At 41.3% G+C, this 27,244-nt stretch overlaps 1 protein-coding gene across 6 annotated transcripts in view; it reads right to left on the minus strand.

Moving 5' to 3' along the window:
- Nucleotides 1-1,006: 1,006 nt before the first annotated feature.
- cut (homeobox protein, cut) overlaps nucleotides 1,007-27,244 on the minus strand; it is a 137,754-nt gene continuing 111,516 nt past the window's right edge. For 3 of the 6 annotated variants that reach the window (XM_089076390.1, XM_089076389.1, XM_089076393.1), the window contains 6 exons: nucleotides 20,449-20,767; nucleotides 17,160-18,407; nucleotides 8,324-8,672; nucleotides 7,133-7,796; nucleotides 6,666-6,939; nucleotides 1,007-6,344 (listed from right to left, as the gene is read on the minus strand). In XM_089076390.1, coding sequence (XP_088932516.1) covers nucleotides 4,657-6,344; nucleotides 6,666-6,939; nucleotides 7,133-7,796; nucleotides 8,324-8,672; nucleotides 17,160-18,407; nucleotides 20,449-20,767 — 4,542 coding nt within the window. In that variant the 3' untranslated portion in view covers nucleotides 1,007-4,656. The remainder of the gene's footprint in view (nucleotides 6,345-6,665; nucleotides 6,940-7,132; nucleotides 7,797-8,323; nucleotides 8,673-17,159; nucleotides 18,408-20,448; nucleotides 20,768-27,244) is intronic. The other 3 variants (XM_089076391.1, XM_089076392.1, XM_025217205.2) reach the window with 3 other exon arrangements.

A 27,244-nucleotide genomic window follows, 5' to 3' on the forward strand; every position in this document is an offset into this window, starting at 1 on the left:
TATAAACAAATTAAAAACTATCTTTTTATTTTCTATTTTTAATGCACATGTAAAATCCATGAAAAAAGTATCAAAGAAAAATTTAATTGGTTGAAAAATTTTTAGTTATTTAGTAATTTTATCTGTGTCAAAAGTTAAAAATTTATAAGTTATATTAAGGTGAAATCAATATGGAAAAAAGGGAAAAGGCGGATGATTATAATAATTAGCGTATTTAATATAGGTTTTTTAATTTAGAAAGTCTTGAAAGGAGACATTGATATGAATAATATAATTTTATACGTATATACAAAGAAGATAATCTTCCATTTATCTCGTGATTGTATTGTATTATATCGCATATTTAAGAACTATTATGAATTTTAGGCCATAAGAATGTAAGATTTATCTAAAGAAACAGAATAACAAGAATAATGAGTGTAATAATATTAATATTAACATCAAATCTTTTTGTATCATTATATATATTTTAAAAATTATGTTTTTGTATATATTTTTCCAGTATTGAGAATTATAGAAATATATAATAGATAAATTAATAATTTAAAAAGAAAGAAATATGTATGTAAATCATCGTGCTTCTTAAATCGTAATAATCGTAAATTTTGTATAAAATAGGACATTGTAAGATATACATTCTTTCTTTCTAAAAATAAATCTTTAGCTTTCTGCCAATCGTGCTGATTGTTAAATATGTACACACTAATAGAAATTAATAGAAGATAATTTATTAGAAGATAATTTATTTAATTAATAGAAGATAATAGTCAAAGTTTGAAATGCTCGAAGAGAAAATAAAATGTTTAAATAAAGAAGAGAAGAAAGCACAATAAGCACGTTTTCTCAATGTCTCCGAGGCGATAATGTTATTGTTATGAATATTTAGCGATAAGCCGCTTTTAATTTTCTACATTTTCACGGAAGATATGGATAATATAATTTATTCGAAAAAGTGCGTAAAGGAAATATTAAAGACCCTTAAGCTAGATCGTCAATAAATCTCTCATTTATCTTCAATATTTTGCATACCTTATTTATTTCTTTTTTATCTTCGTATAATAATCGTAAACGTACAATTTAAAACAATAGTGCTCGTGTGTTTATGCAATGTACAGGATACTCTTTAAAGCTATAATACAGTTCGAAATGAAATACAAATCAATAGACTATTACTTTAGGTAAACCTTCTTGTTCTTTTTTAATACATTATTTTCACTACTGGATGACAGTGTCCTTCGTGGTTCGTTTCTCTTCGTTTTTGATCGTATGCCCGCGCGCGTGCATTTTAGTACACGCACGCGCACGCCTCTCCTTCGCGCGTCCTGGGGGCCTCAACAGCTTTTGAATGTCTATCTACAATTACCTTTTGTTGTAAAATATTATTAGGTTTACGATATGATTTCCCTCCTTCCCGCCATTGTCGATAACGCTAACGCATCCGCACGCAATTACGCACTTGTGTATTTCGTTACGTTATATTACATGTCCGCCTTATATCATTAGACGGTCGTCGATCTTTGCTCTCGACATAAAAGTACTGTTTAAATAATTAAAGCTATCGGCTATCTATCGGCTATCCTGTATCTACAAAGAATCTATGCGTTACATTTGTCCGCCGAATGAAGAACAGGGAAATAATCATAATGTAATACATAATAAATCGTAAGGCGCCTATCTGTCGAGCAAATTCGGACACTTCGGCCGCGATTGTGGCTAGAATCTGATCTGGTCTCACCAATACGAGTCACATTATTATAATGCCTGTAATAAATCTCTAAGAAACGAGCTTATTCGACCTCTCCGTGAGAATCGACGATTATCCACGGATTCGCGATTGGCGGATGCTCGCGTCAGTCATACGGTTAACCGAAATCGACAAATCGCAAGAATGAATATCAGAGTAATGTTCGAGCGAAATAATTTAGTTTGGTACTCGAAGATGTGAGATCGCATATTTTTGTTCTCTTTCTCCCTGCTTCATAATCGTAATCTGTTCCAGAGCTTTTACTCTGTCGCAGCCCGATTAATGTACCAACATTCGTCTAACATAGACGATCGACGAGATACGAATGTCTTCGTCGTGATATCGTCTGCCACGATTGTTTGATTCGTATCCTCGTCGATCGTCAGACTACTCAATAAGACTCAGGATCGTTCGTTGAGAGGCGGAATCAACGTCATTAAGTTATGAGATGTAATCGCACGAGTATGGTAATATGTACATTTGATAAATCCGGTCTGATCGACTTCCATGGTGACGATTCATGAAAAACTTAAAAAAGAAGAAACAGGGGTTGGGAAATGGAGAAAAACAGAATCAATCGATCACTGGTCTCTCGTTTAGCAATGCCCTTCTAAAGCGATCGTCTCGCACGAATTCCTCGCATCTCTGCCTCGTACAATATTCATTCACATCTCTGTTTCGTTTTTTTTTTTTTTTTAATATTTTTAATTGCGGACTAGAATTTAATTGAAGATTAAAATTTATTCTGGTAAATACTATAGTTTGATTCGTAATAATTCGAGGACTATCTCTCTTTCTCTCTCTTACGAAGTTCGTCGTCACGCACGCACACATTCATTCAGTCGCTCTCGTTCTTTCGTTCTTAATGTCTCGCTGGATCGCCTCCAAGTATCTTCTGCGTATTTTTTCCCTTTCTTTCTAGGCATCGATTAAAATTTACGGCAAATTCTCATAATTATGTGTTTTCCTTTTGCGCCGCCTTAGCCCGCGAACGCTGCATTTTCACGGATCGCAACGGGTGGTCATTGAAATATGTATTCCTTTCCTTTCTTTCCTTTCTTACCTCATCGTTCATCGCTAGTTACGCGACTTTATTCTTACGATGCACAATATGTCGACAAGTGAAAATACAACGTCGTTCAGTATGTACCACTGTTAGTCTGCGTGGATATATTCGTACGCTATTAGATAATTAAGTGTGATAAGTAAGTAAATATACAAGATCGTATGTGTGTGTATATATACGTGCGTGTACTTGTGTGTGTATATGTATATGTATGCATGTATGTAATTTTTTATTTCGTATTCCGAAGTTTCTTCCATTCTTTTCCTTTGTACAGATGTATTTACATGCTAGAAATCGCACGTTAAATTCGCACAATTTCTCGCTTCGTTCAGTGAAACTGGCGTGCGTGTCCGTTTCTTGCTCGCACGCTTTCTTTCTCTCTTTATGTATCATCGCAATATAAGCTCTATCACATTGGCTTTATAAGCCACATTGTTGTCGCGACAATGATTCTAATAATAATAAAATAAAATAATGATATTGATATAATAATGAGAATAATAATAATAATGATAACATAAACCTAATAATACAGTAATATTATAATAATAATAATCAAAATAATATTAAATAATAATCATCAAAGATATTCATCACCAATTTTTTTAGCGCAGCTAATAGTTCTCAACAAATAGAAAAAGGAAATTTAAATAATCATCTTATGGAACGAATAAATTTACTTCTTTTTTGGTATTTTACATTCTGCAACGCCGTTCAACATATCAACGTAGAAATAGTTTTCGATGACAGTGATCGTGACAACTGAGAATATTTAATAATGATAATTATATTATAATAATAATAATAATAATAATAATATTTATAATTCATAATTATACATAATAGCAGTGATATTAATAACATTGGTAACGGTCTTAAGTGATCATTCTCCTCACAATTTTATAAATAGACGAATAAGCGAGAAGAGAAGAGTAGGAAAAGAGAAAGGAGAAAGGGAAATGTCGAATCTTAACCGAAAGAGATAAAAAGATACACAACTGGAGATAGAGAGAGGAGTATAACATTAACAGCTTAATCGCTATGGGGAATATAGGGAGGCGAGTATAAACAATAACATGAATCACAATTATGCAATAATTATTATAATCGGCCGTTCCGTCACGCGTAATTTTCGTTAAAAATTAATAATAATTTGATCTAACAATTAGTTACTGGGAGATTGCACTGTGGCGAACCCGAACCACCTCCGTTTTCCGTGCATTATCTAGTCCACTCCTAGTCTCCCCTTCTCTGGAATTATATGCATCACCAAGAAGGGATGTCATCCGAAAGCGAAAGCGGCCGGGGTTCTCTCGAATTTCGAGCGAATTGTAACGAGAGCCCGTTGTCTTTCCACAGCCGGCCCCGTTGTACTTCACAGTCCTCTAAATAATACGATCTCGCCGTTTGACCCGCGCGCACCGACACTGATCTCGTAACACTTGCCGCGTAAAAAACGTCACAATATGAGTCCTTTTGATTGAGCTCCGTTCCATTTTGATCGTTTTGTTTTTCTCTTGGTGCTCATCTATTGACCAAGAGGTATCTTCTCATTTCTTCTCCGATGACATTTCTTCTTCCTATGACTCTTCGCGCCTCACTATGATAATGCCCTCGTGGTAGGCAGGACTCGCACGATCGAGTCCTATAACTGGTTTTCTTGTTTAAAACTTAACTAGATCGGTGATCCTCGCGGAACGTTTTTTCTTACAAAGCGTCGTTTTGGCATATCTCAACAATACGACCCTGGAGACACGTCGGATACTCCGCTCGAGTTTCGTCTTTGTCCGAAGAAGAAACATCAAGCTTACATGTAATCCCATGGAATTTTGTGCTTTAAATTGTCCTAATAATCCCACGTTTCTTCCGGTTCGTGTTTCACCACGTCCTTCGGACTTTCCTCGGTGGACTGTTGTGTCTGTTGTGCCGACGGCGGTCTGAGCGACGTTGCTGGACTGTTTTGACCAGACTTTGGACTGGGAAGTGGACTATCCCGATCTGCCCCATTATTACCGGACACGGAAGAGACATCGCTCTGAGCATCCTCTTCGTATCGGTCCTGTACTGGTGTCGGTTCGACTCTTATAGTCTCCTCAGCTTCTCTCTTCACTCCGTAATCATCCGTCTGCATTACGCAAACGCCATTGATAATAACTTCATCACCCGTTCTCGTTGGTTCCTGCCACTCCGGATTTACCCACTGCGGTGCCGCAGGTTTTCTTCTGTTGGACCTGACTGTCGTAGGTGCCGTCGGCGTTTCTGTAGGTTCTCTTTTTATACTGCCAGCTGAACCTTCCGAGTCTTCGCTACCTAGATTACTCATTGCATCCTCAACGTCTTCGTCCTCAAATTCTTGATTGGGTTCTCTCTTCAGGGCGTTCATCGAGAGATCAAGACCAGAGCATTGTTCTTTTAATGCATTACCTACCAGAGCCGCCAAATTTGGATTAAAGTATGGAGAGTAAGGTAAAGGTACGTTTCCTAAACCTAATCTCTCCTTTTGAATCTCCAGCAGTCTTTGGTTCAATAGCAATCTAAATTGAACAGGGTCAAACGGTTGTCCGGGTTCTCGTGGCGACTGCGGTTCCGGTTGACCGTGCGGCGTTTGTTGCTTCAGTCTCATTCGATGATTGTGAAACCAGTTCGTTATCGTTCTTGAAGACAGCGCGAGTTCACCGGCAAGGAATTCAATAGTGGCCACATTAGGATATGGATCCAAGGCGAAGGCAAGTCTGAGGGCTTCCTTCTGTTCTTCCGAAAAAAGAACGCGTTGCTTTTTTCCGGTGGTGGGTCCAGGACCAGGTGATGCTGCGTGATAAAATTCGGCGGTATCGTTACTCGAAGTATCGGAGCTGTTATCGTGACCGGGACCGCTGCTGCGTCGTCTTTTGTTCGCTTCTCGCCGTTCGTTTTTCAACGCCTGCAATCGATCGACGTTGTGCGCGTCTGACAACCAAAGTTGCATCCTGATAAAAGGTTCCCGACCTTTTATGCTGAGCATATGCCATGGTTTCGGTTTGCTTAATAACTCACTGACAGAACCCTGCGATAGACCGAGAACCGCTTCACCAAAAATCTTCTGGCCAATATTGTTAGCCAACAACGCTTCCTTGATTTTCGTAGTGATTGTCTGTGTATCGAGATCCTGCGTAAGAGCGGCCATCTCATATACGCTCGGTGAAATGTGTGGATGAAGACCTCGAAGAGGCGATGGTGCCATCTGATGATGCGGCGAATGTAGTGACATTTGTTGCTGCTGCTGCTGTTGTTTCTTTTGGAGTTCTTGCATGCTGAGTTGAGTATGAGGGTGATGGGGTCCGGGTGGAGTCAACATCATTGGTGGTGGCGGTTGTGGATGTTGCGGATGCTGAGGACTTTGCTGTGGTGGACCGAGCTGCATCTGATTCTCCTGTTGATGCTGCTGCGCTGCTGCTTGCGCAGCTGCTTGAGCGGCGGCCTGTGCTTTTGCCGCATTCTGAAGCTGTTCTTGGACGAGTTTTGTTGGCGGCATAGGTTTCATGGGTGTTCCACAAGCTGTAACAATAAAAGATTCGATCAAAAAAATTCAGCAAGTGTAATCAAAATTTTATAGTCCGAAAGCTCATTCCCTACGAACGTCGGAAAATATAAATTTTATTTCTATTTATTTCTATTAAAAATTATATCAATATAATGTAATTTAACTCATTCTGTAATAAAATAAAGAAGTTGCATCTATATGTAGCAAAAATATCATGCTTGTTTACGATTGCCTTCTTTGTAACAAAATATATATTATTATGACGTCGTGCTGAACACACGTACTAGAGCTCCCGAACTACATTGATAATAAAGTAACAAAACATCTATATTGACCTGAGTTAAACTTACGAGGCAGGCCGCCGTAGCCGCCGGTCCTCATTAGCTTCTCCGGTGCGATCTTATACTGACTGGCGACAAGCTTGTGCACTGCGTTGTCATCTTCGAGGAACATCTTCATCCGAATGAAGGGTTCGCGACCCTTTTGGGTCAGCATGTGCCACGGTTTTGGACGCGCGAGGAGGTCTGATACTGATCCCTGAGATAGACCCAATACTGATTCGCCGAATAGCCGCTGCGAAATCGAATACTGAGATAGCTGTTCTTTCACCTGTGGATTAAAGAAAGATATTCAAGATTAGACATGGTGCAAATAATAAATTATATCTATATTATATATATATATATATATATATATATATACACACACACACACACATATATATATATATATATATATATATATATATATATAGAGAGAGAGAGAGAGAGAGCTAGCGCTGAGTATGATTTAGTCACGTTACCCTTTTCACAATATCTTCAGTGTTAAGATTATTGTACAGGTCGAACTGCTGTTGCGTGATTGGAGGAAGCACAGCTTTTAACGGCCTTTGGTTGGCCGCATGGTGAGTTGGTGTGGACGGTTGACTTATTAAACTGTTCGTGATGGAGGCCATCCTCTGAAGAGGGCTGGCTGCCGCCGCACCAGAGAACTCCTCGTTGGGTGTCATCGCGGGGGGGAGTATGGAATTGCCAAGCGGCGAACTCGCACTGGAACCGCCGGGCGTCGATTGAGGACCCGTCGATTCCTGCTTCGGCCTCACCAAAGAAAATGCACTTCCGGCGTGTCTCATCGCCTCTTCCATTTTTTCTTTCTCTTCTTCCGATACACCATTTATCATTTTATTGCGCGGATCCACTTTGCCTAAACTCAAGTCTTGAACACCGCCGCCACCGCCGTTCGCGGCTAAATGATGTTGCTGAAGAGCTTGTTGCTGAAGTGCCAACAAACCTGGCAGTCCAGGTAGTCCTGGTAGTCCGGCCATCGAGGGATTCTGGCCTGGAGCGGCATTCAGTTTTTGGAGTTCACGATGATAAGCATCCAATGCCAGTCGAATGTCTTCCTGGGTACGTTCGATACCTTGAAGACCACCTTGGGTGCCACTGAAAAAATGTGGAAAGATCGCGCTACGGTCAATCGAGGTCATGTGCTGTCCTCAATAATGATCAATCGTGAAAAACAGCAATCGTACATAAACATTGTATGATATCATCAAAGCCATTAACTTCGAATTACATGTCGCGTCGAAAAATTTTTTTTTATATTTTAATCAAGATATGTTATGTTAGAATGCATCGAACATTTTTTATTCAAACTAAGTGATATGAGAAGTCATATCACTTAGTTTGAATAAGATTTTTTTTATCATGATACAACAGTTTGCTCTTAGTATTTCGTGCGTATTTGATCAAATATAGGACATTAATTTGGCCGTCATCTATTCGATCTTCATTATGCATTGACAGACAGAGAGAAAGAGAAAAAGAGAGCGGGGGGGGAGAGAGAGAGAGAGAGAGAGAGAAGAGAGAGAGAGAGAGAGAGAGAGAGAGAGAGAGAGAGAGAGAGAGAGAGAGAGAGAGAGAGAGAGAGAGAGTCCTTCGCATTGTGATATAAACGTCGACAAGTAAATTCATGTCATTAATCGTGATTTTACCTGGGAAACTCCCGTGGACGAAGATCCTCCACTCTCCTGCCCATCAGCTTGGCCAATTCTTCTTGATAAATTCTCACTACCTTCTCTTGGGGAATGTCATCATTTTCATACTTCTTCAGTCTCCTGTTTTGGCTGTCCAGTCTATCTTTGTTAAACGGACTCGGGCAACCGATTCTATTTGGACTCTTGCTGTCAGCGTCATTCGACATCTCGTGCTCACCTCTCATTTGCATATGGCTCGATTCCGAGAGAATATGTGCCAATCTTTCGTCACTCATTTCTGGTGGACCACCATCCTGTGGTCCACGCGCGAATGCTGGCATTCCTTGCTCCTTGCCTGAAACATACTCTACGGGTGAGGCACAACTTGTGGTGTATTCTCACTCAGTTTGTTTGTGGACTTAGAAATATATAATAATGAGATAATATAAAATTAAATTTATGGAAACATAATGGAACACATAAACATAATAATTCGCGACGCGTTGTTTAACAGGCAGTTGATCGACAGCAGCACTATTTGCTAATTTCTTTTATTTTCCCCTATTGAGATTATCGCTCCATCTTAATATAAGAAATGATGATATTTATTTAATATCATATAAAATATGATTCATATATTGATATTGTTATAAAACTGATCGTCACATTTTCTAACGAGGAATGTTTTTACTTGAAAATGTAGTGGTCTATATAATAATGAATATCATATTTGGAGGATGATTCTATGTTCGTACGCAATTAATATCGCGCGCAATCGATAACTGCGTGCTGAACCCGAAGGCGAAGTATACCCAACGACGATAATTAAAATATCCTCTTCTGGACCCTCTCCCTTCTTGCGGTCTTCCCCCTGCACGTCGGCAGGAGTGTAGTCCTCCTACGTGTTTCCCGTCTAATTGACCAATCAGCTGCAAGATTCAGACGAACGAACCGCCGATCATGTCTTTGATTGCTCTCGCGAGCATCACACGCGAATCGCCGAGAGAGAGAGAAAGTGGCTTGACGTGCGACGTAAGAATCGCGCACATATTTTGAGGGCACAGAAGAAATAACGTTTGGGCGATTTGTCCATCAACATCTGATGTTACTTACTTAAACGCGCGTTGGTAGAATCCACTATATTTCCACGATTGCGAATGCAGTGAACGATTCTTGCCAGACGCGATTCGAAAGCTAATACAGCTGCGTTTTGTATCATTATCTTGTATCGTTTGTGTTGTGTAGATATGATTACTCCTAATGCCATAAGCAATCGCAGGCGAGTGCCGCATTAAGAGGAAGAATAATGTCTCTTTTTCAACGCACGTCTCTGTATCATATAGCATGTATCATCCGAGGAAATTTAACTTCCTTCGCGATAATCCGCGCAAGTCGCATTCCATCTTATTATATGGTCTAACGCTGACAGATAATAGTATGATCTGCGTCAGAAGAAATCGGCAGATTTACCGATTCGGATAACAACAAGCGAAATGTTCGTGATTTTGATAATCAGGTGGGTGATTCGAAGCATTCCGTGGAGTGAAATCGGGAAAAGAAGAAAATGATGGCGTATATCCGCATGATCGCGCATTGTCGCAACGTTTGATGCCAACGAGCTCATGCTTGCGCGATTATGCTTCTACTCCCTTCTTACACCTATGGAATATTATATAGAACTAACAAAAGTCCTTTCGTAGAACTATATAACAGAGTCTAAATTCGTTACGATCAACTACTCTTAATAAAATATTTAGGGTAAAAAGCTACAGATACTGCGATGATCGACGTGAAATAATTTTCTTGGCAAACGTAATTAGAAATGTGTCAGAAGGATTGCTCGTGAATAAATGTTGTAAATCTTTATCATATTATAAATATGCATTGTTATATTACTGACAATTTTATCACTGAATTCAGAGAAGCGTATACGATTACGTTATGTATATGGAATGATGTTTGCGAGTATATTGAGATAAAAGAAATGAGGTCACTATTACATTACGTCTTGTCTGTGGGTAGGCCATCTAGGATCCATTAATGAAATCAGCGCTATCATTATCGAACGAGATATATCCCGTGGATTGCGGTAGCAATATTTTAAGTTCCGTTTGAGGAACCGTTTGGGATTAAGTAATTTCAAAAAAGTATTGAAACAGACAAATCAATGCCTTACAATTGTATTTAATGCTTGTTAATCGCTATTATTGAATATAATTAATTTTGCTATACAGCACTTTGAGAGTCTTTATTCTATACCATTATGCAAATCAAATATCATATGATAGTTCAGTCTTGTTGGAAACTGACTGATGGAAGACGAATTACTCGCGTCTCACTAACGTCTTCCTTTTCGCGGATACTTCAACGGCATCACGTGGGAAACCTTACGCGCATCACGTACGGAATCGTGTGCGCTCGTTGATTATACATTCGAGAGAATCCTCCCGCAACTTTCTCATAGGAAATCTAGAATAAGTAGTCGAGCAACAAATATTATCGGACGAACGCGATCGCGAAACGATACCTTGCGGCGCGTGCAACATACAATGACGACCAATGCAATTATCTACTTGTCACATATATCCGCAGACATTCTCATCAGCTCGGATACAATGAACAGTATCGCCACAATTTCACAATGTTTCTTTCAATTAAGAAGCACTTTTCCACAGGTTTACTTAATCGCGAATCAACTTGTGTGCTACTTTTCAAACGCTCGCCGCGTTCGCTTACGCGCGCGCGCGCGCGCGTGTGTGTGTGTGTGTGTGTGTGTGTGTGTGTATGTGTGCATTGCAGGTGCCAACAGATTTTGACGAAATTAGATTTAGGAGTATTTCGTCAAGCTCCGAAGGATGTTACATTACGACAGGAAAGGCATTAAACTCAGGCGTTACTCTGAAAAATACAGTGTGGGTGCATTGTATATATTCTCAACAGAGCTGGATGATAAAAGATTTTCATCTCATCGCTACTTCGATCGCTCACACATGCGTTAATTTCTCACGGTTTGAAAAATCTCGATGTGCGGGATAAAGTCGCTTGGAAAATGGCCCGGTTGTTTGCGCAACGTCATGGCACGTCTCATGGCATTGTTACGAGCTTTGCACACTAAATCCATACTTTTCTCAACAATCGCGCGCCCGTCCCGCTGGCACCTTCGTCTCACCTACGATGACGGGATGGCGAAACGTCACGGTCGACGTGCGGTCCACGATCGCGTCGCGGCATCAAAGACCGGTTACGGGGAATCGACGAAAGAGAGAACAATCGCGTCCGCTCGCGGTACACAATGGGCATACGACAACGGCGCCCGAAGGAAATGTTTCGCGTACGCATACGCGTTACCCGTGCGTGTTTCGCCGGAAAGGAAACCGTACTGTACCGACGGTAATTATATTCGCGCCGTAAAATTGTCTCGACGCATGCACGTGCACGCGACGCGACCCGCGCACACACGGGCGCGCACGCGGCGCGCTATACAAGGGAGAAACGCCGACAATGGTCCTGATTACAAAATCTGGAACGATTTCGTGAGAGTTCGTCCCGTAACGGTGACTTAAGAAACTCACTCGATTGTTGCGGGAGCGAATGCGAGTTATGGGTTACGACGCTTCTGAACGCTACGCGTCGAGATTTGCACGCGAGATTTGTGGAAAACGCACGATAATTTTCGCATCAGCTCAATTCTTTTTTTGCTATTAACTTGAAAGAAATCGAGAACACATACATTATTATATATAATATTTAAGTAATGTCAAGGTAAATAATTTCCAATCCAATAATTTCATTATTTCAGTACTCATTAAAAGAGGAATGGATATTTTGTCTGCGATATGGTAATTTCCTGTGCGATCAGTAATTTAGAAGGAACGTGTGATGTCCTGAACTGTGATGATGTCATTTCAGAGATAAGCAGGAACAAGTACATATATATTTGTTCTCATTGCATTCCGATCATCTTGCGTAGTGCATGTACAGTTAAACACCTAACAAAATGTCGAATCGAATAAAACAATTTAACTAGCGACACATAACAATGTTCCTGCAACGTATAATAAAATAACATTCAAATGCGATTGTTGTGATGAATATTTTTTTTAAATACCTAGTCTGAAGTATTTATTGCGAGGAGGGAAATCTAGATGTTATCGACGATCGCGTTCACTATATCCTTGTTTGCATCGCCAAGAATGAGGACGCGTTTGCATCCAAAAATTCCGAGCAGTTGATGCGCGTATAACGTCTTTCGCCGTAGCGAGGTGTCAAGATGTGGAAGGATACGAGCAATGCATGAGATCCGATAAAATCAGCGCGCAAGGCGGAGATAATGAATAAAACTCGTTCGCGCGGGAGCACCGCGCTCTACAGCCGTTGCACCTTCGTGTGCACCTGTGCGCACACCTGTATACAAGAAGATATTTTCTTCATCGCTTTTGCGGGTGGAGGTATATTGTTGCGTACAACAGCTTGTTTAACTGACGTGGAGATATATGATGTCCGTGGAGAAGCGTGAGATATCGTCGTGTCGGTTTCTTCTCCGTGTCCGGACAATTAAAGAAAAGTCGGGCGCGTGCGTTCGTGGCATAAATAAATTATTTCTTGGAATGAATTGAAAATTGAGCCAGTTCTGATCTCGTTGAAAATTACCAATGTGAATCAAATAAACTGATGACTTTAATTTAACATAGCCATTCACTTGTTTATGAGACTTAACTTAGAATTATAAAAGAGAATTTTGTTATTTACTCCGATTTCAATCTCTCTGTGTGTTAGCCATATAGCAATTCACAATCTTTTAGAATCTAAAAGATTGTGAATTGCTATATGGCTAACACACAGAGAAAAATTTAATTTAAAAAATTTAATTTAGACCTATGTGATGAAAAAACTACTTGAAAAGCACTTTATCTAATTTCACAAATGATCGATATATATACTTTTTTTTTTATAAAGCTATAATAAGATGTGAACTATTCTAAACGAGCACACAAACGCTCTTTCGATGTTGCTCTTTCGATGACCTCTGCGAGATCATCGTATAATTTTTATTTGATGTTTTGCGAGTATATGAGTATATATGTAGTTTAGCTGATATGGCATGAACACTTTCATAAGTTTTGTTATAAGTTTTGAAATTGTTATCGCACTTCGATAATGTTATCTCTCTTTCAAATCGGGTCAACGTACGCAGATGATACTTTTATAACCGCGATCGTTAGGCGAACGTTTTTCTGATACTTCTATGTATACTTCGCGTTAGTCAATTCTTTTTAAACATCGTTAATCATAAAGTAGAAATAACGAAAAACCCGTTCATAATCATGTCTCTCCATAAAATGGGCTCCATAAAATGGCGATAATTATATCAGTTATAAAAGCATAAACGTCCCGTCGCTCATACGGAAATCCTAGTTATATGACTGTGAGTATGGCTCGTAACGATTCTCGCTGTGGTTGCAAATCATCGTAACCACGATTTTTGTCCATGATGGTCTCCGCGGAAAGTCTCCTGTGAGAATCTGCGGATCGCGCCTGCGGGACACGCGCTTACCGCTGCAGGAAACAAAATTTTGCAATAAACTGACTTGGAGCTGGACCAACTATGTTTATTACAGTAATCTCGCTATGCGTTGCTCATGGTTGCGCGCTTATAGATCAATTGTGTTGCATACGCTCCGCGAGCAATAATAAACCGCCCGGACGTGCCGCGTTGAATAGTGGGCCAAGATCCAGATATGTTTGTCGTGGGATTAGCAGTTTCCACGAACGCGCGATTTTTGCAGCTTTCCTTAAACGACTGACTGAGAGATATCTATATAATTTATACGATCGTGATTTAGATCATCAAAATTTGAAGAACTCTAGGTGACATCAATTAAATTAAAAGAATTTCACTCTGAATTAATGTGAATAAATTCATTATTAGCGCCATAATGACCCTCGCATAAATTTTCGTTTGAAAATTGTCGCTTTCATAAAAAAACAGAGGTAAAAATTGAAGCAGACTATGAATCTATAGGCAGTTTTTTGCAGCTTGCTATACACAATTTATGTAAAGGATTAATTTTCTATAATGTTTTCATGACAAGGACTAACTTGTGAACACGAAATCATTTCGACCCGAGATCAATAGCCCATCATATAATGGTAACAGTTTTTAGATGTATGAATGATAAATAAGGTGACCGAAAGTCGATTCACAAATCACAATAGAGCTTTCAGCGACAGGTTGGTATTGCGCCGCCTGTGCTTGTCTATATAGCCCGCGATGAGTCGTTAGATCAGGTATTTAGCCCGACGCAAACTTATCTTAACCGACACCTCTACCAAAGCTAGGCGGCGCCTTTCAGGCTTTATAAAGCCACTGATTTTTGCCCATAAATCACGCCTGATTATAGAAGTTTCGGACATTACTCCAAGTATATTTATGCTATTGAATCGCGGCGGATTCTCGTTACGACCACAAAGGGCTCACACCATGACTCATACGAACAAACGGCCGCGGTGAATGATTAAGCCAACGACTAAAGAAACCTTCGTATTGATGATGGCATGTGTTATATTTTTAATACAGATTATAAATAAATCTTGCCGATCATAATTGTTTTTAAAAGAAACTGATTTACAGTGTAGCGTGAATTTTATTCTAGGCGATAATATGCCTCAATTATTTAATATACATATGTATAAGTGTATTTTATATGAATTTTTAACTCAATTTAAAATTGATATGAAATTCTGATATGAAAGTAGTACAGAGAAGTGCGAAAAAGAAATTGCATTTAAAACATACGATTAACAGTGATCACCAATATTTTTTGTTACGATTTCTTCCCTTCGACGGCTTGTTTGACCATTTTCGACGATCGTATTAGCGATGGCAGTTCCTCCTGCAGTTCTGATTTACTCTCATGCTCACGCCATAGGATAAACACACACACACATACAACACACACACACACACACACACACACACACACACACACACACACGCACGCACGCACACGCACGCACGTCCCTGTAATTTTACAGACTGACGCATCGAGAAATGTTATGATCCCCTAAGTTTTTGTCACCGGTTCTCTCTCGCCCTACGGCCGGCTCTATGGCCGCCCTAACCCTTCATTCCTGTTGCTGTTCCGTCCCTCCCTCTCTCGCGTGCACTCTCCGTCCTATCCGCTGTAATGCTCCGTGATTGTTGTTACCAGAGATCCGACGGAAACCGACAATCCATTGATGCGGGACGCATGTCGTGCTCCGGCTGAATTTTATACATGTTTTATTTCGTCACCGGACGTGAAGGGAAAATGATGGCATTGAGTCAACATCCTGCGCGATTGATATTAATATTTACAAAAAAGCGGAAGAGGGGGGAGAGGAAGACTGTACGATCGTGTATCGAGAACGGTTATAACGCACATGCTGTCGCGAGAGCATATTATGAATGAAACGCATAAAGAGAAAATTATTATCATATTACGATATTACACTTGTACTTATCAAACGTAACTTTATTATAGATGATAAAATGTGTTTTTCTAATTGCTGTGAATGTCACAAGAATGTCCACAGCGATGATCAAGATAAAATATCGCTTGCTTGCTGTAAATCAAGTTCACAGTAAACGAAAAAATGTAAATTGCCCTCCGCGATAAATGTATATGCGGCGCATTTAGGATTTCTATGTTCTCCACTGGAGATCTTGTCTTCCTTTCTTCTCCCATTCCTCCCCTTTCTACACACCGCGGAGCCCTTTATACATCTCACCCCTACCCAGTGCTCATCCGGGGCTTCCTATTCCCAGGAGCTATTAGTCTAAACAATATGGCTGCCAAACGCAGCATACAATCGATAGCGAGCAAGGTATGCCAACGAGCTGCGTAATTTAATTAAGACTATAGCTGTTCATGCTTGAATACAGCATGTGCGTTTTTTGCATCAAATATTGAACGTAATGTAGCTTTGATAGCAACACGATATGACGATGTAGCAAGGTACTTTTTTACACCAGAGATAAACCTGTTATAACTAGCAAATCCTACACACGTTCGTGAACGATCGATTATTATATCGTTCCGTAAAGAATCATAGATTATTTCGTTACAAATTTCTATCGATGACTTGCAGGATTTATCGGTCTGATTTTTCTAAGTTAACCATAGTGAAAGCCCACGATGTCACCAACGCGTATTTAGCTCCCTAATGACACCTCGCGTGTGCACAAAGAGGGATCTTTTGAGCGTTCCTTTCTCGCGGTGCAGTTAGAGGGAACGGAAATACCATCGGGCCCCGCATTAGGCAGCCAAAAGGTTAGCCGACAGCTCGTGGTTAGTGATTCGGCGAGATGGATTATTGGCAGTGCGAGGCGGAAGATTTTCGAAAGTCAAGTCAATCGATAAGTCCGTCGTCGACGACGAAGGCAGAAATACATCGTGACAAACGATTCATTAGTAGTCGTTTAGTCTCGATCAACGAAAATGAAATGTGACTCAACGTAATTACACACTTAAGATAGCAAACATTCGATTGCGCATCCTCGAATGATCACGCTGAGCTTTATCGTAAACGCGATTTATCGCGCTTACGAGGCGTGGAAGGAAATAAAATTAATAACTATTGCCACAGGTATCCGTTACAATGTGGCGGAGTGTGTAATTACAATGTCTCGTCCGTCCTTATGGACAACATCAAACATCAAGATGTCAAACGATCCAGCCTTCGTCGTGTCGGACGTTACGCAGAGGCGCGTCGAAAAGTTGTACGAAACGATTGAAATAAAAATTAAAAAAAATTATTAGTGAGAAACTAGTGAGAGAGAAAGAGAGAGCTGGAACTGATGATCGGTACTCACCTTTCTTGGGGATCAAGGACTTGAGTAGCAGCACGGCGTTTTCGTCGCAAGCCCAACCGTGCATCTTCCGGTAACTGTCGCGGCCCTTCTCGGTTAACTTATCCCAAGGTTTAGGTTTGCTAAGCAATTCGCTGACCGTACCTTGGCTCAGCCCGAGAACGTATTTGGCAAACAGTCTCTGACCGATATTATGTATCGACAATAACTCGCGCACCCGCCTGGCTATGTGAAGAGTGTCAAGATTCTGAGAGGCGTACTTGTCCATATTATGACGTAACATTTCCTGCAGTCTCGCCTCCATAGGATCGCCCTTTGGAATGAGAGATTCGCCTAGCCGACCAGCCATACCAGCGGCACCGAACTCGTCGCCGAATCGGAAAGGATATGTTCGATCGTCAAACCGAAACGGACTTTTCAGCGTGTCCAGGACACTCAGACCGCCAATATTATTATTCGCCAGATGATGGCTATTATTATTATTGTGACATGACTCTTGGTCAGGTGGGCTCTTTGGAGGCGGTGCGCTTGGTACACCGGGCGTAAGGCCGCCACCATTGATGGAAGCCGAAGGAGTACTAGTTTCTACCATCGACGTCGGTGGCTGGAAGCTTGGCGGCGATGTCAAGGCGGTTGTGGATGATGGTGTCGGAGGTGCCGGTGTTTCGTGTCCCGATACCGGCGTTGGCGCTTTTTCAGTGATGTCTAGACTGCCCAAAGGTGTCGTACCAATTGGCGTGTTCGATTTCACTGGAGTGTTCGAGGTGGACGATGGATCCGCACCCGGTGATGGAAGATGATTTAAACTACTTGGCGTTGTTGGTGGGTGCAAACCTATATGCGGTTGGGCTTGTAATTGTTGCTGCTGTTGAGTTAACTGGCTTAATTGAGATGGCTGTGATTGTTGCTGTTGCTGCTGTTGTTGCTGCTGCTGCTGCTGCTGTTGCTGCTGCTGCTGTTGCTGCTGTTGGTTCATGATAGATCTTTCCAACGTCCGCCTCCAATTGGCGACAATTTCTTCACCGAGAAATGAGCCAAAGGTCTCGACGTTCTGGAGGGGTGGCGGGAAGAGGAGACTCGAAGTCGTCGAAGTGGCCGAAGAGGGCGTCGGGGTGGAACGTGGAGGGAGAGAGGCTGCTGTTGGAGGCGGTGGCGGTGGTTGCTGGGAGGACACATGGGACGTAGGTGGCACACCTCCGACCCCGTGGGGCGAGGCGGTTGAGGCGCGCTGCAGGGGTGACGATAATCCACCTGCAACCACCAAAAACACAAGGGAGCCCGTCAGCACGATCTCACGCGTACATGACATCAACTTAACTTTGGATCGCGATGTTGTTCCCGTTCTGATCGCTAATCCGTCCGCGCTGTCTCTTTTGAAGTGCGAAATCGACCAGTGACCTCGGCTCTCTTGATCATCTTCCGGGATGACGGATGACCGAGACTCTCTTTTTCGACGCTTCGTCAGATCATAATCCACGCTTGAGTGTACAAACGAGGAACGACGTGGACGCCAACGAGAGGAAGACTGTGGAGACGTTGCCGATTGCCCGGAAAAATCGTGGACGTAAGGATACCGTCCCTCTCGTGTTGAATGTTGATCGCGATGACACGCGCGGATTTGAGAAATCACGTCAAATAAGATGCAGTCTTTGTCCTGCGATGCGCGTAAATGTCAGGAATATCGCAGGATTGAGAATAAAAACTTCCTTCCTGTGACTGTCTGGGAAGTATTGTACGGTCTTTTATAGTATCATTGAAATTGGACTCGAGAAGGATTTTATGTTACCGCGTGATTTCAATGTTTGGAACCTTACGTAAAGACGGTGACTCTTACTTCATTACGGTTGAAGGAAGCAATGATAGGATCGGAAAGATAGGAACGCGAGCGACGACGTAGAAGGGTAGGTTCGGTCGGTTTGATTCAAAAGGGGCGACACGTTGCAATATCTCTCTGGCTCTTTGCATGTATAGAGTGTCTCTTTCTCATTCCCTCTCATCGCGCGCTCTCTCTGTCAGCATGGATCGATTCATAATAAACTCTGTCTCCGAAACAATGGTTCGGCCCGGGCAAATATTGCGAATATCGTCCACAAATTTGCGTGCACGAAGTTTGCGTTTCCCAGTATACAAATGGTAGTAGGAGGGAGGAACGGTTTAGAGGACCCTTTACGCGGGCAAAAGAGGACATTTGGAACATTCGGTAATAGACAGGATAGGCCTATAAGAGAGGAAGAGAGCTAACGTGTATTCGATTGCGTTAGTACCTTCCACGAATGTACGTTAATATTAGCGAGAGAATGGCTCGAAAAAAGTGCAGCCTAAGCAGTCAAGTTCGAAGAGATGAAGTATGTATACGAGAGAGAAGTAGAGACAACAGGAATGATAGAAATGGAGATAGATTGGACAGAAAGAGAGAGACAAAAAGTATTAAAGGGAAAAACCAGTATGAGAAGCAGAAAAAGACAGAGAAATAGAGAATAAGAGAGAGAGAGAGAGAGAGAGAGAGAGAGAGAGAGAGAGAGAGAGAGAGAGAGAGAGAGAGAGAGAGAGAGAGAGAGAGAGAGAGAGAGAGAGAGAGAGAGAGAGAGAGAGAGAGAGAGAGAGAGAGAGAGAGAGAGAGAGAGAGAGAGAGAGAGAGAGAGAGAGAGAGAGAGAGAGAGAGAGTCAGAGAAAAGTGCGAACACAATGGCAAGCAAGGTTATTTTTGTTGTTCTCTTTTCCGATAAGCTCCTTCAGTCATCCCTCGTTTATTCTATAGAAGCGTTCTTGCGTCCGCGTTGCGTGACTCGTGTCCTTTTCATTGTTACTCGATGATAAAGCCCGTCGACGGAGCCTCGAAGAGAGAGAGTCGGGGACCGAAGATCAGAGCGGTAGCGCAAGAATTAGAAGCGAGATCGTCGAGATGTGACCGACCTACCGACACCTCGTTACTTTTTTCTTATCTAATTTTTTTTTTTAATTCTAAAAATTAGATATATTCCCTACATAATATTAATATATTTTTTCTAAATACTGTATAAATCATTGTTTTCATGCGATATTTATTTGCATGCTCTTGCACGATTAACTAACTTGTAATCCATATTTAAAAACAATATACTTGAGTACTACCATTTTTTCAAAATGAGACTATTTTTAATATAAATTTTATTACGCACTGAAAACTAATTAATCGAATTCTGCAATTTCGCGTTTCTACCTTTTTCTTTTATATCTTACAGTTAAAATTAAGTGCCTCGCATAGCTTTGCTATGTAACGATCTTAAATAAAGTATATCGCTGGTCCACTTACCGAGTGCGTCGGGTGTATTGGAAGATTTCAAGTTCTCGGCTTGTTGGAGCGCCTTGAAGCGTTCCATAAGAAGATGTTCTAAGCTCTTTCCTGGTTCGCCAGTTGGTATCTGCGAAAGGTCGACTGACCTCAATACACTAATTTCGCGCTTCAGGTCGTCATAGTCCCTCTGCCGTTCCAATTTGCTCTCCAGTCTGTTAATGTGTTGCCTGCGCACTTCGAGTTCCTCCTCGAGCCGCGCCGTTGCTTGCGCACTTGTCTCCTGAAGGCGTTGCAGGCTTTGTTGTAGCCTGGACACCTCCTCAACCAACTGGTTGATCTAGAAATAGCAACATCAATTGTGTGTAAGTGCCTGATAAAATCGTGTAAATTGCAAATCAATAAAAGTAACGCAATATAAATCAGAAAATCTTAAATGTTAATATCTCCTAATGTAATGTCTTACGCTCGTTATGTTTATTGAACGATACCGACGATAAAATTCCCGGCATTAAGGAAGACATCGCGCGCATATAAATCACAGGAATTGCTACTTCCTGAAATATCGCCGAGTACTTTCGCATCGCTCATCAGGAAATCGACTCGAAGCGATTAAATGGAGATGGAACGTAACTACATTATCATCGACGCAAATATAGAATCACATTTACGAGCTCCTCTCCCTCCTTCGCGATTTGCCTCGAGCATCGTTTATCTGGAACCGAACCTAGTAAGGAGCTTACCAGAAGCTCTTTATTAATTTTATCGGGAATATATACGGAAATCAATAGCGAGAACGCTTAAGAGAGGATAACTTTAAATCTTTGCGAGTCTGAATGTAATTACCGTGGATTAAATTACGTATAAAGTTTCAATCGGATCGATCGAATCGTTGAATTGTCATCCAATTATCGTATCGGTAATAATTTATGACATATGTCATCGCTGATTATCTCATCGCTTCGACACTTAATACTTGAAGTTTAATGAGATAATCAATATGATTTCATAATCATCTTGTTAGCAGAAGAATATATAATTTTGTAAAAAATGATTGAAACCGATTTTCAAAAATCATATTTCTAGATAATTAGAATTAATAAACTTAGCGCTCAGTAGTTTCAAAGAAGATATTCAATTCTTCTAAGCAATTCTTAAAGATAATTTGTGAGGATTATCATCATAAGGCTTAAAATTGTCACAGAATACTAATTACAGTGGCGGAAAGAATTAAGTATAGTCCATAAGATAAAAGAATCAATGACATTTATACTCATGATGTCGCCCGCAGCGACGGTATATGAAGTACATCCGTCCCTCATTAATGCATCATCGATCCGCACATAATAATTACAGTGCGACCGTACCGTCTTGTTTTTCCTATCTCTATAACGAGGATGAATCCGGGATGTTGAAAGAATCGAGTGGCAGCAACGGCGGCAAAAAATTATCGCGAATAGAGCGTATGGCAATCGGCATTTGTGTTGCCACGTTGTGCCGCAATCAATCGCGATGAATTGCGAGCACTCGAAACCTATCCACGTGTTCCGCGAGGGTTCACGTGGATGCGTGTGCGCGAGTATACGGAAATGGTGGGAAGGGCAGGCTGCAGGCGCAGGCGAAGAGGAAGGGAGAAAACCGATCAAAGAGAGGGATAGGATGGGACGATTTTAAAGCCGAGTACGTTGGTGCGCACGATGCAACGAGCTACGTGAACGAGATCGTATCAATTGTTTTTTCTCACCGAGGCGTCGTCTCTTTTTCCGTGCTCCGCGGGTTAATCGAGAAGCAACGACTTCAATTTTACAAAATTCGCACCTCTACGAGTATCGCAGATGTCGTTACGCGAGTTTTGCATCTCGCGAACTTGGATCGTTCCCCCTAATTAAATTTGGTTTTACAAACGAAAATTTTTTTCTCGATGATATTTGTCGTGCGGTGTTTCTAACGATAGTAGCGAATATATAACCGTACATATCGATTGAGCTTTTATAATTTAATGAAATTAACTACATTCTTCTGGCGCCTTGTAACGCCATGACTCATCGCGGTAGCGGTAAAATCGAACAGCCTTGACGCACGCGGTAAACTTGCACGTTTTTACTCGTTAGTTTATTTATCGGGGGTGGCTACCTGTCGATTGTCCTCCGTTTCACCCATAATCGATACATGCTTACGTCCAGAAGCTTCATTTCTATTTGTGTAGATATATATGCGTGCGCGCGCGTGTGTGTATGTGTGTGTATGCGCGTGTGGCGATGTCATAGCACACATAAACACGCGCATACACATAGCAATATACAGGTAAGAATTGACGCGAGTGTAGATAAGTACGCATTGACGTTCGATATACCATCAGGTAGGAAGGGGTGGTTACTGCCAACGGTGGTGGCTTATGTAGGGATAAGTTTCCGAAGTTGCCGCGATCGCTCGCAATAATGTCCGCCATTAGTGGCGATGGGATAGGTTATCGCCATGAGGGAAACCTGAAACGGAGGACAGGTGGAATTAACACCACGTCGATCGACGAACTTACGATAAATACGACGACGACCCACCGTATGTGCATGTGAGCGTGTGTTTTTTTCACGCGACGGACACTCACCCCTCGCATTTGGTGTTGTGGAAGAGCGGTCTACCGACTCCACCTTCCGTCTCTTGTGTGGCTACTATTTAATGATGCGAATAAAACAAGAAATTAATGTGATCAGTGCAAAATGTGACCATACATTTCTTCAATCAATGAACTATAGAGCGAGTAAAGCTTCGGAATGCAGAACCTACTTTAAACTTTCTTTTGATACATTTTATATGAAAGAGAAACGAACATAATATACTTCTATTGAACATAAATATATGTGTTTTTTAATTTTTAAAACATTCAGTTAATGTAACATTTTGATAAGGTCAATAATATATTCTCATATTACATAATTAATATGATATTAATATTTACATACATAGCAGTTTATTTTTCTCACATAAATAGTATTTATTCAGTAGTACTAATGTACTACTAATTAAATTTTAAGATAAAGCAAGATCATCTAATAAATCTTTTAATTTATTTGGCAAGTGGATATATTGATTTTATATACTCATGCAAGCAAGATTTAGTCGTAAATTATTTTAAATTAGCACGATCGATATTTTATAATCTGAAATATAATCTGACGGGTCATGATGGCAATGACAATAAAAAAAATTTTGTCATCTCAGATCACAATTAAATGGCTTATATATTGATAGTAATAATGACTATATACCATTCCGAGATGAACAACCGTGGATTCTTGATTGTTGCAACCAGACATCGTTTGCTATATTAAATTTCAACCTTGTACTAAATTCCACTTCCAGTCTAGTTCGCAAATAATTGTATTTTTATCAAAAAACGAAATTGCGCATTTTATCACCAAATTGAACGAAATTAAAAATCATTACATTTTTTTGATTTTTTTATATATAACAAGTTAATTAAATAATTAATTTTAATCATAAGTATGACAACATTAATTTTGTTATATATAATTTTGTTATATTTAAAGAAATATTATTAAATAAAAAATTAAAAAAGAATTAATCGCGTGTAACAATAAAAATATTATAAAGATATAATCAATAGTTTATTTCGCGGAAAAAGTTGAAGGGGAGGTTTCATGATAGAGATCATGAAAGAACTAAGAGCGAAGAATTATCGTTAAGGATCGCAGTAAAGGGTAGCGGATGTTGGCAGGTTTTCTACGTTGGAACAATGTCATCGGTAGAAGGAGAACCGCTCGTTAGCGAGATTCTCGACTGCTGCAGAGCCACACAAAGTTGGTGTGCGCGCATAAGAGACGTACGTGTGGGAGGTAGTGACCAACGAGCAACCTCCAGCACGAAGGCGTCCAATCCGGGTGGTGAAGTAGGGGTGAGTTGAAGCAAAAACAATCGGGGCTTGATCGATGGTCGCGAGGTATGGCGACGAGGATGTGAAGGCGAGTCGGAAGACATGATCGGTCGTATGCAAATTAAAGCGAGGACGGTGGGCTCCGAGCTAGCTCGTAGGGAAGAACCGAAGGGTGCGAAGTCGAAGGGTACGCGCGGAGGGTGCGCGCAAGGGCTGCCTGTACGCGGTGGTGTCAAGCAAACTTGAAGTAGCCGCGTCCGTATTGTTTCTTGACCGTCGCGCCACCCCATTGCCTCCCACCTCCCTTTCCATGATCTCACATATCCCCTTCCCTTCGCAACCCCCTTAATCCTACGCGATTTTTGCTATTTGCATTATATAGGCGTCGGAGGCCTTTGTTTGTTGAGCTATTGATCACATTTTCTCCTGCGGTATAATCAATCTTCACGCATACGTCCACGGCCTTTCTCATCTTTACGTGTATACACGCACATGTGTATGCGCGCACATACACGTGCGAATGTATATGCACGGACGCGGTGACTCGAGTAACGCGGCTCTCCGATATCCATACGCCGCGGCACATTAGAACCCCTTTTCGTATACGTACGTAGATTCGGTACAGGGACAAGATGGCCGTTTGCTTCGTATTAATTTCGTAGTCTGTCCGCCAATGATGCGTCGGTACGAGATCGTCATGGCCGTCGAAACTCACGTTCTCGCTTTCCGTGGTTTCACGGATTCCCCTTTCCCTACCGCGTCGCATTATCGTTTCCACGTGGACGACGGAAACGCAAATATAAATTGTCGTTACGTTCGAGATACTTTGATATCCCTTTGATCTATATCCATTACCTTGATGTATCTCTGATGAGGTCAAACATCGTAAAAATTAGACTTTAACAACTTGTTCGTTTATTCGATATGTTCTCGATTTGTATCGTGTTATGCGAGTTGGGGCAAACTTGTCAGTAATTACTTTCAAGACTATAAGATTATAATCTGATTTAAAGATACGTATATTTTATTAAATGAATAGTAATATTTAGGGAATGAACAGAAACTAAAAAACATGATCAGATTTAATTTCATGGTTACAATCGTAAATTTCAACTGCATATATAATAAAAAAAAATATACATTTATCATTTTATATTTCAGGAAGACAATAATAAAATAAAAATGTTAAGTCTATAAACATTTGCAGAAGCTCTTGTGAGTACATCTTACTAAGGAGCAACGATCCATAAAATTCGATGAATCTTTCATGCGCGAACGAACACTTTGTTATATCGCTCGATCCATCGCGAGAACTCGAATCCCAGTAGATCATGCCGGACCTTTACAGAATTTCGTCCTGGGGACTGATATTCGAGCGTAGGAAGATTCCATTTTTGCATCTCGGGAGGAAAGATCGCCGGTATCAACCCCTTTAGTGGCAAAGCACCCCTTTGGGCCGTGGAGCTTTCTCCCATGGAGGTTCGCTCCTCTTCTCGCCACAGGAGAATGCCAATTAAAAGCCGAGGTCGGAAAGAAAGCCCAATCGATAGGAGGCGGCTTGTCTTCCTCTTTCTCGCTCTATCTCGCCGATTTTCATTCTCCTGTTCATTCTCCTTCCCTTTCACTCTGCCGACGTGGGTAGCTGAAGCAACCGAAGCGAAGGGTTGCCCAAACTGGGAAGTGGGAATTATGGGCAGGATTAATATGCAAGGACTGGATACGTGCGGTGGCAGGAGGTGGAGGAGACGGAGTAGAAGGAGGATGGGCGGCTAGGGGCTGCAGGAGGGTGGCGAAGCAACAAAAGGGGTCGAAGGGGAAGTATAGATGGAGAGAAAGGGGCTTTCCGTTTTCTGTCTCCGTCAGCTCGACGTCGAGATAGCTGGCTCGGTCATTCGTCCTCTCTCCGTCTTCGCCACGTCTCTCTCATTCTATCAGCTCGCATCTCATCCCCACTACACCCTCCTTACAGGATACACGGCTAACGGACACCCCTATCGATTTTACAACTCGATATATGTGAATACCCACTTGTCTAATGACTGATCGGGCTTCGAGCTCAACCCTTTCCCTCTCTCGAGCGTCCTCCCTCGAACCCCTTCGCGTTTCTGGCCGAGCTTCTCCGCCAGCCATCCTCCGTTGGTACGATACCACCTCACGGGAAATGGAGAATGAGAAAGGAGAAGGAGAGAGAGAGAAAGAGAAAGGCAGCAGCGGCAGAAGGAAGAGGGCGCGGGAGAGAGTTGAGGCCGAATGTATCTCGCCTCATTACACTGACTACGTGCCTTTGGCCAACATCTCGCATTGCATCGACGCGCATACCTTTGCAAAAATCAGACAGAAAAGGCGCTCATCTACCCATCGCTATCGCGACGTGATATCTGACATTTCTGTCATAGATGAAAAAAAAAATAGTGAGATACAGCTGCGATTTTCTTGTTGTAAGATTATTTGCACGAAGACATCTTAATGGGAATACGTGTGATAGATTATTTAGAACAAAATGAAACATCTGATTATCTTGAAATTTTATCTCAGATTATACGAAACATAACAAATAATTAAATAATAGAAATAATTTTTATTAAATTTTTTGTAACATCATTTTGTGTTTTGTAACATAGATATAGCACTTTGAACTCTATATAGCTCTTTTCAATTCCTAAGTGTACAATAGATTATTCGTAAATTGGAGCAACGACAAATCTTGAAATCGCTCACGAGAACAGTGTGAATTAAGACTTCTTGAAGAAGCTTGCCTGTTAAGCAACCGAAGGCAATGTTTACCTTACTGAAACTACGCACGGCGCCGTGGAGAGTCGCGGAGGGATGAGAAAGCAACTGTTGGGGTAGCGAAGGGAGGCGGATAAGAGGGGTGTCGCCGGTCGTAGCGTACCTCGGTACGAAGGGTAGAAGGCAAAATGTATG

Source organism: Pogonomyrmex barbatus, unplaced genomic scaffold, assembly GCF_055798465.1.
Source record: "Pogonomyrmex barbatus isolate J1 unplaced genomic scaffold, ASM5579846v1 scaffold2, whole genome shotgun sequence".
NCBI lineage: Eukaryota > Metazoa > Arthropoda > Insecta > Hymenoptera > Formicidae > Pogonomyrmex > Pogonomyrmex barbatus.